We start from the raw sequence: 15224 nt of genomic DNA on the forward strand, positions 1-15224 counted from the left end.
GGAACACCGGCGGGACCCCTGGGTGGCCTTCGCCTCCCTGGGGACCCGCCGCGACCCCCGCCCCACCTGCACACGTTCTCAGCCTCCGAAACCACTGGCGCCGCAGGCTGAGCGGTGGGGCGCGGACGCGTGGAGGGTGCCAGGTGTGGGGGCCCGGCCCTAGTCCGGGATGGGGTGGGGGGAGGCGCGGGCGAGTGGGCATGCGCAGTGGGGCGGAGGAGGTGGCGATGGCCCGGGGAGGCGGGGGACTGCTGTTTATTTGCAGCTGGGCCAAGTCGGCAGCGCAGGCGGCGGCGGAGCGCGGGGAGCCCGCGGCGGGTGCAGCGGCCACCGCGCCATGCCCGAGCCTACGTCCAGGCAGCCGCGGCGCGCCGCCCGATCCCCGGCCGGGGACGATGCCAGACGCCCGAGAGAGGCCAGAGCAGCTGCGGCGGTGGCGGCGCGATGGTGGTGACCGCCTGTGCCCGAGGCAGCGGCAGCGGCGGGGACCGCGCGTCCTCCCGGCGACCGGGCTGCGGACTCGCGCCCGCCGGGGCTGCGGCGCTGCTGGCCGGGGCGAGCTGCCTGTGCTACAGCCGCTCCCTGCAGGGCGAGTTCGTGCACGACGACGTGTGGGCCATCGTGAACAACCCCGACGTGCGGCCCGGCGCCCCGCTCCGCTGGGACATCTTCGCCAACGACTTCTGGGGCAAGGGCATGGCTGAGAACACCAGCCACAAGTCCTACCGGCCGCTGTGCGTCCTCACCTTCAAGTGAGTCCCCGCCTCGCGCTCGCTGCGGCCGCTTCCCCACAGCGTCCCTGCTCCGGGCCGGGAGAAGTTATGGGACTGGCTAGGGGTCGTTTGTTCTTCGCTGCCGTCACCTCCTCGCCTCCCTTCCCCACGCCGCTGCGCGCCTGGGTCCTCCTCGCGCGTCTCCGGGCTCCTGGGCGGGTTCGGGTGGCGCGGGCTGCGGAGTTGGGATCGAGTTTCCCAAGTGTGCGCTCCTGGGGACTTTGCTCTCTGATGGAGCGGCTCTCGCACCCCGATCCCTGCGGGATGGTAGCCAGGTGCGACCACCGCTGGGTTAGGGGCTCCGAAGGGTGGCGGTGGCGGCGATGCTTCCAAGTTGGCAGCTTCTCCGAGGCATTTGGGCTGCTTTGCAGACGAGAAGAGCATCAGCCTCAAGGGCCGCCGCTGTCTGGGCTCCCTGGGTTTGGTGGAAGGAGCAGGAGGTGCCACCCATTCCCTCTTGCTCACCCTACCCCACCCGGTCTTGCGCCCTGGGCTGCTACCCCCTGGGGCTGCTCCACTCTGCCAAACGGCTCCAGAGCTAGACTTGAGGTGCAAAGCTAGGGAAAGCAGAAGCGTGGGGATCCCTCGGGATCTTAGGGTCCCTGCTGAAATAGTTAAAAAAAACAAAACAAAAAAACCAACAAAACCCCAGAGTCATGATTCAGCGTTTTTGGTGTAAATAAGTGGGAATGGAAGCGAGAGCATGCCAGGTTTAGGAGGGGGGAGGCTTTTCTTGAATTGAGAAAGAGGGCTAGTGTCCGTGGAAGAGAGATTGAAAGGGGTGCTGTCGCATGCATCACTAGCTCCACGCCACCTCTCACATGTGGCTCAGCGCGGAAGCTTATTTTAATGCGTCCGGCAGAACTGTTGAAATAATATTGGCTCTGTGTTATCTGCGTGTTAAGCCTGGAAACCGCCGTGTGACGGAGTCCAGGCTTATGTTCATGGTCATTTAAGACTGGGTGGCAGTTTAGAAAGCCAGCCGTGGCCAGCAGGCCTACGTTGCTTTGATGACTTAAAGAAGAAAATCATGGCAATTGGCAAACCTTCACGGGCTTTTGATTTCATTCTTCCTCTGAAAGTTGAATGTTTAAAAGAAGGTGAGAAAATGACACATTTGACACTGAAGAGAATGTTTTATAAACATTTGCTGTACTGGAAAGTTGTACTGATTTCCAGCTGAAAGATAACCTTAGTATTGAGTTGCTCAATACTGCTAAGTTTCCAAATGTTCTTAAAATCTCTTCAATTTTTATTTATTTATTTTTGAGACAGGGTCTTGCTATGTTGCCCAGGCTGGCCTCAAACTTGGGATCTTCCTGCCTTAGCCTCTCAGACCTGACGTTACAGCCATACACCACCGTGCTTGTAATTTTCACTTATTACTCCAGGATTGTTGATTAATTTTTAAGGAGTGGAAGCTCATAGCACAGGTATGCTGAACTGGGACTGCCATCAGACAGTCCTGGTCCCTGGTGTGAACAATTTCCATTAAAAAAGGTCAGGATTATATGTCTGTGACTACTTGCTGGAGGATGAGGAAGAATGTTTTCAGGAATTGACTTTCTAAATTTTTATAAAATTCATAATGGAGATGGCAAGGACAGAGGAGAGAGGAATGGAGGGAAGGAAGGAGGAGAAGGGGAAAAATCAGAAGGGATTTGGCGGAATTAGGGTAAAGGAGGAGAGGGAGTGAAGAAACTGAATTTGCAATGATCACTGATGATAAAGAGCAGTATGTTGGCTACAGTGCTGCTCTTTGTGTATTATGTTACTTGCAATGAGAGATAATACTTTTTGTTTTGGGGAAAATTGAACTGCAAATCCAGAAAGCTACTCAGCATTGCGTGGAAGTAGGGGGCACCTCTTCAGAAAGAATCTCTCTGTTACAGTCTTTCTGTGTTCACATGCATGGACTTAAACAAGATTTGGCAGCTTTCTCTACATAGTCACCTGAGGAGGAAGTATGTCTTCTGGTGTAGTCACAGAAAACTGGAGGAACTGCACAACTCTTAGAGAATGCTGCAAGCAAGGACAGAAAGTACTCCATACGTACCATCATTCCTGGTTACTTTACCTAGAGCAAAAATCTTGAGACTTCAAACTCATTTAAAACACCTATTTTGTCTTGAGATAATTGTACATTCCTGTGCAGTTGTAAGTAATAGTACAGACATCCTACATGTCACATATCCCTTTTGTCTCAGTGGTAACATCTTGTTTAAGTATTCAGTAATATCTCAACCAGGAAGTTGACATTGGTACAATCTACAGTTTTTATTCAGATTTCACTGCCTCTCCATGTCTCTTTTCATTTATTTATTTTGGTAAGTGTGTATGTAATTCTGTGCAGTTTTATCATATGTGTCAACTTCTGAGACTTTCACTATAGTCAAGATATTCAGAACAGCCAGGTGCTGGTGGCATGCACCTGTAATCCTACTTACTCCTGAGGAAGCGATCAGGAGAACAGAGGTTTGAGGTCAGTCTGGGCAAATAGTCTTGAGACCGTATCTGGAAAATACCCAACACAAAAATGGGCTAGTGGAGTGGCTCAAGTGGTAGAGCATGTGCCTAGCAAGTGTGAGGCCCTGAGTTCAAACCCCAGTACCACCAAAAAAAACCCAAAAAGATATACAGGAATAATTACATCATGAAGATTCCTCATGCTTCCTTATCACAGCAGTGAACACCTAAACTATAACAACCACCTAATCCGTAAAACCCCCACCTTATCACATAACAACTAGTAGTTCTCCAGCTCTATAATTTTGTCATCATACAGTATGAAATTTATTGAGATTGGCTTTTTGTGATTCAGCATATCTTTGGTGTTATTCAGACTGTTCCATGTATGAATAGTTTTCTTTTTATTGCTGAGTAGTATTCCATTGTATAGATATACTACCTGTTGAGGACATCTGAGTTGTTTCCAGATTTGGGCTATTACAAATAAAGCTGCTATAAATATTCACTTATAGATTTTATTCAAACATAAATTTTTGTTTCTCTGGGGAAAATGCTGGATCATATTCTAGTTTCACGTTTAGTGTTTTTATGAAATTGACAGACTTTTTTTCAGAAATTCCTACCAGCATTGTATGAGTAAGCCAGTTTTTCTGCTTCTTTGTCAGCATTTTAAATTTTTTAAAAATGGTAGCCATTCTGACAGGTGTGTAGAGGTATCTCACTACAGTTAGTTTTTATTTCTCCAATGACTGATGAAGTTAAACACCTTTTAGTGTGGTAATTTGCCCTCTGTATATGTTCTTTGGTAAAATGTGCCTTTGTGTATTTTGTCCATTGTCTAAGTGGATTTTTTTTAATGTTGAATTTTGAAGTTTTTGTTGAAGTTCTTTATATGTCTTCAGTACATATCTTTTGTCAAGTATGTGTTTGGCAAGTATTTTCTCCCACTCTATTAACTTACATTTTTGTCTTTCCCAGTGGAAAACTCAAACCTATTTTTTATTAAAATCTGTTACCTTTGATTCATTGACTGTTTGTCACATATACTGAGAGTTAGAAATTCCCTTAAACATAGTCAATATATGCATAATGCTTTTGCATATGCAAATAATAAAGGTGCTTGCTTATGTAGTAAAGATACTAATCACATTTTCTCATATAAAAATGAGGTTATTAGAGAGCATCTATGTTGACCTGTTTTGGGGTACGGGACAGAGGAAGGTGAAGGCAATTTACCACTAGCTAAATTGGAACTATGAATTCTCTTTCTAGAATGGCTCTGTGTTAGAGCTGGCCACAAGGAGACATTCCTGTGAGGTGGAAGTGAACTGGTCATGGTGTAGTTCTGATGCGGCAGGACCTCATGCTGACTGCCACTGAAGTGCTTGCCTTTTGGTAGCAGTAGCCAAGGCTGTAGCTCCTCCAGGGCTCTCCTGAACTCCTCCTTGGGCTGCTGGCAATCCTGGTGCATGTGTGTATACAGCATGGCAAGGGGAGAGAGCCAGCCTTTTGCAAGCTACTCACATCACTGTGATTGGGCCTGGCAGGAAGTGAGAAACAGACGTTTATTCTAGTGTACTGGTGGGTTCCAGTGTGTCCTTTATTTCCCTGCTTTCAGCATTCCAGAGTGGCTGCCTGCTGGCTTCATCTTCTGTTACACACCCAGAAGCATCATGCTTAATAGGTGGTTTAACTCTCACCATTGAGAATGGTGAAATCCTTCTAAGTAATCTCTGCCCCTGAATTGCTCCTGGTGCTTCTGCTTTTCTGGTCAAACCCTAAGTGTACAAATGGTCATCTTGTTTTGTTCCTTGAAGTAAATATAGCATTCTGAAGAATTTCTATTGCTGATAAATTTCTTATTTGGTCTTTTCATAAGATCATGTCGAAGGGCATGCCAGGAATATTTTTAGACCAGAGTAGAGCAGAATCAAAACATGTGTGAAAACTTAATCTGTAGCAGTTTCCATTTTTTGAGTTCACTTCTTTATCCTCACTGGCCATGACTTGTTTGTTGCTCTGAAACCAAGAAGAATGCAGCAAGCTACTCTGTAGATACTGAACTGACACAGAATCAAACCATGACTCCCAGAATTCCTCCTGAAAAATGACGTTGGCTAATTTAAAAGTTACTTAGATTTTAATTTTATCTTCCTTTTTTTCTTTCCTCTTGGGAAGTAGCTGCTAACAGAATTGTTAATAGTGCCAGTCCATTTGGTGAATGAGTGGAAGTCTGATTTACAAGACAAACAAATGTTTTTCAGTATCAAAGAAGGGGAAGCTCAGGCAAATGAAAGGACCTTAAACTCATGGTTCTCTTTCCATGTTGAGCCTATCAGATCCTAGTTTACTTTAAAGTTTTAATTTGCTGAATGCTTCTGATGGTAATATAAGCCATAAGAGTGAGGTAGGTGGTTTATAATGTCAGAGCTGAAAAATAGAATGTCTCAATATGTGCACCTGTTAAGAATTTGCAGTATTGATCTTGAGAGGTTTTTTCTTTTGCAAAGATTGTTTTAGTCACAAGCACTATGCCAACCATGAAAATAGGGGGACTAGCCTCCATGTCCCAAACCTGAAGAAATGGTGAAATGTTTCCTTTAGATGTCTTTCTTGTGATTTGATCTCTGTAGGATTTCATTCATTACTTTTGTTCCCAGGGTCATAAATTTGTTTTCTTTTTATCATAGAGACAAGTAGATTTAATTGAGGATGCTTGTTGAGGTTTTCTATCATGTTGTGTGGTGGAAATACCAAGGAAAAATAGGACTGAAGGCAATAATGACTTCATAGAGAAAAATGAAAACAAAAAAAGCCTTTAAAAACCTTATACCAAATTAAAATTATCTTAGAAACCCCCAGAAATGGAGATTGTGATTATCACTGGTAGGATATGCTGTAGATGTAAGATTAGTTTAGACTACAATCTGTAGTGTAGGAGGGATAAAGAACGAGAGGAATATATTTTTGGATCATGGGGGTTTTTTATAAGTGAGCCCCTGAATAAAGTCTTGAAATCACCTTCTGAAGCAGTCTACCAACAAATGCCTTTTCTGTCCTCCTTGGGAGCTACATTCACATTTTTCCGGATTTTGAGTATGTAGTTACTCCACTTTAAAAGAGAGGTAAGGACTGAATATGGTGGTGCATTCCTATAATCTCAGCACTTGGGAGGCTGAGGGAGAAGAATTGCAAGTTGGAGGCCAGCCTGGACTACATAGTGAGACCCTGTCTTAAAAGAAAATAAAATAACATATAATAGGAGTAGGGAATACTTGAACTGTCCAATATAATGGCAGTATTTGTTTTTCAGATGAAATAATATGGTTTCTATTCTGCAAAGTCCTGTTTGACCCCTGGCTCCTAGTAATAGGCTGTGAGCATCCAGCCCAGCTTTCTGGAGCCCTTGTTCTTTCACAGGCCTGATCTGTTGTTGTCAAGGGCCTTTGCACTTGTGGTTTCTCCTTCTGTGTACTGTTTCCCAGATCTGCCTTTGATGTCTGCTAAATGTCACTCCTTGTCAGAGGCTTTCCCTGGCCACCTGGTCATTCCTCCATGCTTCACCCCTATTTTCTTAAACCGTACTTTGCCTTCATATCTCTCATTGTTATCTGAAATCGGTTTTTGTTGATGGTTTTAATGCCCCCTCACTATAGTTGTGAACTCCATGAGATGTATCTCTAGCACCTAGAACTTTCCCTGGCTTGCAAAATAGGGGCTCAAGAATTACTGTTGAAAGAATGAATATTTTGTCAATTTTAAAATTCACTAATTTGAAAAACAAATTAGTGTATCAGACACTTGTATGAATGTTGAACTTTTCAGGTAAATATTAAAGTAGGGCTACTCTTAAAGTGTAGAGGGGAGTTCTATTTGGTACCTTTCCTAATTTGCCTTTTTTCTTCCTCTCTCAAAGAAAGAAGTGGAGGTAGAATGGGAATTTTCTTGTGTACAGCCTGAGAACTCCACGTGGGCTGTGTACTGATCACAGAGGGCAGCTTTGACTCTGAAAGGGACGATAATGGCCTCCTACTGGAACCTACTGGGTCTGTAACTCACTGGCGAGAATGAGAATCTTTTACTCTTGGAGGTCTTCCTCCTGTTGGGTGGCACTGAAGCATAAAGATTGGTGGGTGTTTGCTGCACAGTTCAAGGCTAGAAACAGTAACTGTACCTCTGAGGCAAACCCTAGAATTACAGGTGGTTCTCTCTACAGCATACTCTGAGGGTCTAAAATTTATCTGTGCTAGTGCCCTGCTTTCTATCAGGAATTGCTTTTTGTTTTTTAACAGTCACTGAGGTAGACAGAAAATATTTTCTGTTGGATCAAATGATGTACAAGGACCTCAAACTATTCATAAAAGGGACTAACCCCTGGTGTCGTCTAGTCATTTGTCTGGTCTTTCTCTTGGGTTTCTGGGAGGGAGCTTCTAAACCCTAGGAGTTTCTCAAGTGATGGGAATTTCACTTGACTGGTAGACTGGTAGACTCCTGGGTCTACCAGACCTAGATTTATGAGAAGAAAGAGGTGACTCATGGCAAGCCCCTGGATGGTTTTAGGATGGAGGTTGCCATGCTTCAGAGATCAATCATCTGATTAAAGAATTAGAGCTTCTGTGAGGGTAAGGGAGCTGGAGATTGAGTTCAAAGTGTCAATCAATTGTGCCTACCTAATGAAGCCCCAGTAAAAATGCTGGACCCCAACACTGGCTTGGACCTCCCTGGTAGGTAATCATGCACTGGTGTGCTGGGAGGGAGATGCGTCATGAAGACACATGATGTCTGTTTGTGTCCCGGGCTCTCCCAGACCTCATGCCATGGCTCTTCTTCTTTGATCCTGATGTGTGTCCTTTATAATCAAACTGTAATGATAAGTATAGTGATTTCCTTAAGTCTATGGGTCATACCAGTGAACGATGGAACCTTAAGAAAGTGTGGAAAGCCCCTATTTTGTATCCAGTTGGTCAGAAGTACAGGTGACTTGAGGACCCCCAATTTTGTGGCTGATATCTAAAGTGTAGGAATATTGTAGAGGACTTTGCCCTCAACCTGTGACATCCTTATTAACGTTGTATGGTCCATGTCAGAAGGGAATTGCCTTCAAGTACTTTACAAAATACATACTTTTAAAAGGAAAAACTTCCAAAAATTGACATCTCAGTCATCTAAGATATTTGGTGTTGGGCTGTTCTAATTATTTGCTGATTCTCTTTTTAGGATTTTCTCCTGGGACTTGCTGCCTTCCTGGTGGGTGTGGTTACTGATCTTTCCATCCTCAGTTTCCTCTCCTTCCTTTAATATCTTCATTCCTCCGAGTGCTAATGAGACAATAATGACAATTACTGTCCCTCCTGTGGGGTGGCTTCCTATAGCCAGGAGAGGATGTGGTGTACTGAGCTAAAAAAAAAAAAAAATTGAATTTTGCTTTTGCTCACAGTCTGTCTCCCCTCTGCACTGCTGTTTGCATTTGGTGCCTGTGAATTACATTGTTTAGTGCTTTAGATACATTAAATGATGATGATTTGCTGATTTATTGCTAGTACTGGAGGGAATGCAGAAGAGGAGCAACCAAGATGATTGAGGGCCAAAGGGATTTGCTTAGAGGAAAAGGGAGCAGAACCAGATGTTGTTGTTTATTGGTTGAATGATCTAAGAAGACTATGCACATCACTCATGCATTTGAGAGCTGTAATGATAGCAAGAGGTGGGGAGGAAGAAGAAAGACGAAGAGCAGCAGAGGAAAACTGGGGAACCGTGCTGTGCATCAGTTTTGGGCTGTGGAAACCCACCAGGAAAGGGTTGGAGAAGCCATCATCTAAGACACCAGAAGCAAGTGATAAAGGGTACACTTAACTTGTTCTTTTCCTTGTTGAAATTCTTATTGGAAAAGAATGTGTGTTGTGTTACTGTTGAGTAACTGAGTTTTTCTGTTAAGCTTGCCAACCCATGCAGCTTTCCCTTAAGCTCTGAAACCTGTGTCTCACTATTCTGAGAACCACCTGTCTTGAATTATGTGGGTTGCTTTGGGCAGATCTTGGGGCATGATGACAGATCTGCTCTGGAATATTTTAGGATAGGATCGGGGAATTAGCAGCTGTAGCTTGGGAACCACTGAGACTCAGTGGAGGCCTATGTTTAGTGAGGTGGAAATGCAATAATCTCCCTGGCATAGTATAGAGGAAGCACTCTAAGGCTCACTGAGATAGCAGTGTTGCGAGGCACTGATCACATGCAGCCTGCCTGCCTCCTCTGCCCCAGATTCCTGGAAGGAGACAGGTGCTTTCCCTTCACTGATGTGCACGTGTGGAGAATTACATTGTCCAGGGAGCACCTTTAGCCCAGGAAAGCTCCTGTAGGTCAGTGGGTTGCAGAGGGGATGCGCCATTGAGATGGGCTCTCTGACTTCAGTGAGTGATGGGATCCTGAAGGACTGGAGGCCAAGTGCCAGAGTTTAAATGCTGAAGACAAGGTGGGTGCATTTCCCATGATGGGCACAGGGCGCGGTGGTGATCAGTGGATTGACTTCAGGCGTCCTGGGTGGTGGGCTGTTATTCATGTTGTCCCTGGGGATGAAGAACATTGACAGCTCTCAGAGTGTTGCTTGGGCTATACCAGGAGAAACTCCAGGTTCAGGACCAGGGACAAACTGAATCACCACAATGGGAAGTCCTGACCGCTCACCCAGTTTCCAGACCAGCATGAGCTGATGGAGGTAGAGCTGTTTGACCTAAGTGAAGCTGGAGTCCTCCTGAGGAAGGAGCCTCATGTATTCCCCAGAGTAAGTCTCTCTGCAATGCAGCTTGTGTGCTGTTCTCTAAACCAGAGCTGTTTTCAAAGAAGAAAATTAAGAGGCAGAGCTAATGGTCCTTTCTCCCTGCTCCCCTTTGGTACCAGAGTGTGCCCTGTGACCTTTCCTGGGATCGGGTGTGGCCCTGCTGGAGAACAGCTAATCTGATTGCTGTGAGTTCACAACCTCACCTTTCTGTTGAGGTTTTACAGGAAAGTGGAGGGAGTTCAGACAGAGAAGCACAGACTTGTGTTCATATTCGCCAAACCATGCAGTTTTCAGACAGTCAGAGATGGCTATTAAGATTATTTCAGAAAAAAATGTTCTATTTCCTACTACTTGGCCTAGTTTTAAATGAGGAATGATTGTCTAAATCAAATAAAAGGAGAGTTCTTAGAGATGAAAAGGAAAGATGGTCATTTCCAACTTCTGACATAATATGAATTCATTTGTTCATTCAGTAAATTTTCCTTTAGAATCTATTGTACGCTGAGCGAGACGGTTAGGATGCTGGAGAGAAACGAGCTTCTTACATCCTATGAAAAGTGCTCACAACCTGTGAGGAATGTCTCCAATAGATTTTCCACAGTTGAACTACATTGGAGATACATTCAGCCTGACGTGGAACTGTCATGTTTGGATGGCACTTCAGGGGCTGTCATCACAAAGTGGGCGGACATTTCTGGTCATCCAGTCACTTTTTCTAGTTTTAAGTATTTAAACGTTCACTGTTTTATTGTTACTTCTTTCTTTGAGCTGAAGTCCTCTTAGTACTTTGTATATTAAGGGTTCAAACTCAAATGCTGCAAGGGTTAGCTGACAGAGTAACTGAGTGAATTGAGCTGGATGTGAGGTTGTACTTATCCTTTGACATATAATATTTTGCATATGAGACACATAGGGATAGCCTTCTCTTTCAGAAATATACTTTCTTCCATTTTTTTCTTCAAGCAAGCAGTCATTTGACTGTCTTTTTGTTTCACATTTGTGACAGTAATATAGGTCAAAGAAACATTCCACTCTACTCATTATGAAAAGAAAAATAATGTATGGGTAATGATATGTGAGTGGCTTCAGGACAGGAACACACTATGAATTGGCAGACCGTGGCAAATTGAGAACATTTGTCCTTTTGAAATGGACACCCACATATTTCCATGTTGCTATGTAAGCCCTGATTTGCCGGGTCTTCTGATATTTCAAGGTGAACAGGAAATTTTTATATAAAAGCATCTGTTTTTAAAATACAATAAATTAAAAAAATGTAAAGGTAAAATAGCAATTTATAGGCTGAACCTGGCCCTTGAAAAGCCTATTTGTGATGTTGTTACTGGATTTTTCTTCCCCCATGGGGAAATATTTGTACAAATATTTATTGTGTGACAGCCATGAATGAGGCATTGTGCTAGACACAGGGATAGAGCCATAAGTGTGCCAGTGAGAACTGTCTGTCATCTCTATCTAGGTTGAGCACCCCCATTTCCTCAAACCTACACTCCTGAGACCTTACTTCCGAGACCCTCCTCATTCCCTCCTGGAGCTCTCCTGGGAGGTGTGCTCTAGTGTTTGAGAGCACTCTGGGGTCTGTACCCCTTATGGGATACCACCCATCTTGCCCCTCTGCCCACAGGTAGACTACTTCCCTTTCCAAATCCCTGCTCCTGGCAGGCTGCTCCATTGCCACAACTATCATTGACTATTACTTTAAGTGCCTCTGTGCCCCCACCATACTGTTAACACTTATCTTGCTTCTCTCTCTGTTTCTGGGTCCTGCTTCATTCCTGACTTTATTTGCTCAATAAATCTTGTTGGAGTAAATTGAAATGAAAAAATGGTTTGACTTACGCAGTTCCCTGTGAGTTGTGGGTAATAAAAACCCCTGCACCATATTGTGTTTAGTTTTAATATAGATTGTAAGTATTTTGTCCTGTTTTAACACCTCAGTGTGGGTCTTTACTCTTGTCACTATTTAATTCTGTTAAAATTTGCAATTTCAGTCATTTAAACTCTGAATCTTAATTAGACTTTTAGTGCATTCATACCCTTTCCCAGATACAGGTGTTCTGTGATCCCAATAAACATATACTCTGTGGTTTCATTTGAGACTTTGATAGGAATATTGATACAGAGCTAATAATTGAGTGTGTGTCATATGCTGGAGGTCTCAGTCCAAGAAACCATTGCTTTATTCACCACTCTGTGCTGCAAATCCAGCTTAAGCTTGCGTGCAGGGAAAGTTCAAGATACTTTGGTAAATGCCTTTGTTAAAAATAAAGATGTTTATCATTTATCACATCCCCTCACCTGTTAAATTACAAAGTTAATCACTTAACCCCTCTCTTTTTATGAACTCATCTTGTTCCCAGAATCTGTGATTATTTTCCATTTGCTCAAACAGGATCTGTTCTGATTTTTTGTTAGTATTTGTTTCAAGTGAGTTTGTCTGAAGCTTGGGTAATTCAGTCTCCATCTTTTTAGATTTTTTAGGCTATGCCATTTTTATAACCAACATCAGGAAATGCATTCTCCCTGCCTCCTCCCTCTCTCTCTCTCTCTCTCTCTCTCTCTCTCTCTTTATTTATTTATTTTTTTGGTGGTACTGGGATTGAACCCAGGGCTTCACACTTGCTAGGAAAATGCTCTACCACTTGCACCATGCCTCTAGTCCTTCTGAACAAAAGGGATGCCCTAACTGTGCCCTGGCTGGTCTTGAGCTCATAATCCTCCTGCCCCTCCTGAGTAGCTGGGATTATCGGCATGTATCATCATACCCAGCAGAGATGCCTTCTGTGTGTGTGTGTGTATAAAACATTTGAATATTTTTTTGCTTATTTCCTTTTGGAAAGTTTTTAGAAGTAGAATTTTCTGCCAAATGTATGTTACTTTTTAAAGAGGCCTTCCAATTTGGAGATTGCTTGTTTTCTTCCATCATCATCACTGATGTGAGTGAATTTCAAACAAATGGCTTTCTTAGACTGGAAAACAGCATGAAATCCACATCAGGGGGTAGACGGGTTCTTAGGGACTCACATCCAAGTCTCTGAGAATGGTGCCCTGTCTTGCCCTTTTTACAGCATTCTTGACTTGAGCTTTCTGATTTCCCATAACTTTGTCACCACACATGGGTCTTTTTGTACTGGAAAATGCTGTGTTCTTCATGCGTTAGCTGGACCTGCCAGTTCCCTAGCTGACTGCCTATTCCTCTTTCCCCACATGGGTTATCAAGGACAGTGGGTATGTGCAGGCTCATTGATCTGCCAGCACAGCTGGGTTAAACCTTGCAGCCATGCTGTGGAGTTGGGTCCCACACAATGCATTTTTCTAGGTTAGTTTTGTACCGTGATTACTTTGGAGAGAGTGGGAGTGAAAGTGGTGTTGATTAGTAACTATGACATTTGGATTCATGTGAGATGTTTAAAATTGTGTAGGTTAAAGCTGTGCATGAATCAGCCAAGTATTTCGAATGTGTATAGGGCATCTCTAAAGTTGACTTCTACATTTTTTGTTACTTAGTTACTTCTTTTGTTACTTCTTTAAGAGAAGCAGACCAGGGCACCAGAATGAAGATCCAGGGTTATTGTTTTGGTAAGATGGGATGGAGTCTACACAACTATCACAATACCACTTGGTGTATATATGCTCCCCCAAAGAATCATACCCTGTATCAGTGTATTTTTTTTCCCATAACCCCACAAGTTCAGTTGTGGGGAGGACATTATATCCTGTTACAAAGTTTAAGGCAACCTCCCAGCTGTATCTCTGTTCTGTATTTCTGTCCCTTGTCGTTATTTGTTACGATGTTGAACAACTGATTTCCCTTCTCTCTTTGTTGGTCTTTTAGTTTCTTTGTCAAAGTCTTAACAATGAGATTCAGAGATCGTTAAAAAACATTTTATATAAACTCTGAAGTATTATGGTTTTTGCCCTTTTTTTTAAAAATTATTTCAGCTGCAGTTGGTATAGCACATAGTGCTAAAGAGCCCCATTATGGGATGGGCATTAGATGACACTTCCAGATGCAGAATCTGGAAACATGGTTCCTGGTGGCACCTGGTGAGAGGACATGGTTTGTCCCAGTTGTGACCACAGTTGCAGTCTTGTGGCTTCCGTTCATCTCCAGTGGCTATGGATCTATCCCAGCACTTTGTCCTGGTCTTTGAACCCTCAGCTGCTTAGAAAGAGCTGGCAGTAAAAGCAATAATCAGTAATAGTATGAGGGATGTTTCCATGAGCCATGGAGTGAGAGAAGACCAGACGCAGCACCTGTTTGCCTTTCTTCCAAGTGAAACCAAAGTTTTCAGAAATTATAGAAAATAAAATTATTTCCTGAAATAATAAAAATATAAAAATGATAAAAATGATATATGTATTGATTTTTGAAGATAGGACAATTCTGAGACAGGAAAAAGTGGCATGTATGCAAATATATAGTAATGTGATGTTGGGAATCACTTAAAAATAATTAGTTGAATAGCTTATCTTCTTAAATGGTGGATTCCTCCTGCTTTCCTTGTGCCAATGCTGTGTTATAGCTAATACAGGTTTTTATATTTTTATTTTTATTTTTTTGCAGGCTAAATATATTTTTGACTGGCATGAACCCTTTCTACTTCCATGCAGTAAATGTGATTTTACACTGCTTAGTGACCCTCGTGCTGATGTACACCTGTGATAAAACTGTCTTCAAGAACCGTGGACTTGCTTTTGTCACAGCACTGCTTTTTGCTGTGCATCCTGTTCACACCGAAGCGGTGAGTATAACTGGAACTCAGTGAAATAACACCCAAAAGTGTATTTGTATATATCAGCTCAACTGATCTCTTGCCCCCTTTCAAAATCACTGAATTCAAAGCTCTACAAGTGTTTATCTTTATTTATAAATCTTTCTACTTGACACCTTTTCCTTTTGAAAGAAAAGGTAGCTTTTTTGCTAACCTCCAGGATTTAACTGCTTTTCTAAATAGCACTGTTATTATTATGAATAGTAATGAATGGTCACAGCTTTTATTTGCAGAAAATTTAAATCCTAATGTGTTTTTAAACAGCATGGGCATTTTGATATACTTATCATGCCATGTCATTGTTCCTGCCCTACATTTATAGTTTACTTTTTCTCGCTCTGTTTTATAAGATTTATGAGCAGAACTGTGAATGCTAGGGGAGAACCATAAATAGTTAGACTGAGATCCTTCAAG

General features: G+C 43.1%; 1 protein-coding gene across 3 annotated transcripts in view; it reads left to right on the forward strand.

Moving 5' to 3' along the window:
* Window positions 1-324: 324 nt before the first annotated feature.
* Tmtc1 (transmembrane O-mannosyltransferase targeting cadherins 1) overlaps window positions 325-15224 on the forward strand; it is a 253495-nt gene continuing 238595 nt past the window's right edge. Inside the window, exons 1-2 of one of the 3 annotated variants that reach the window (XM_074083024.1) lie at window positions 325-752; window positions 14603-14780. In XM_074083024.1, the coding sequence (XP_073939125.1) occupies window positions 445-752; window positions 14603-14780 (486 nt within the window). In that variant the 5' untranslated portion in view covers window positions 325-444. The remainder of the gene's footprint in view (window positions 753-14602; window positions 14781-15224) is intronic. The other 2 variants (XM_020179962.2, XM_020179959.2) reach the window with 2 other exon arrangements.

The sequence above is a fragment of the Castor canadensis genome, chromosome 8 (genome assembly GCF_047511655.1).
Source record: "Castor canadensis chromosome 8, mCasCan1.hap1v2, whole genome shotgun sequence".
Taxonomy (NCBI): domain Eukaryota; kingdom Metazoa; phylum Chordata; class Mammalia; order Rodentia; family Castoridae; genus Castor; species Castor canadensis.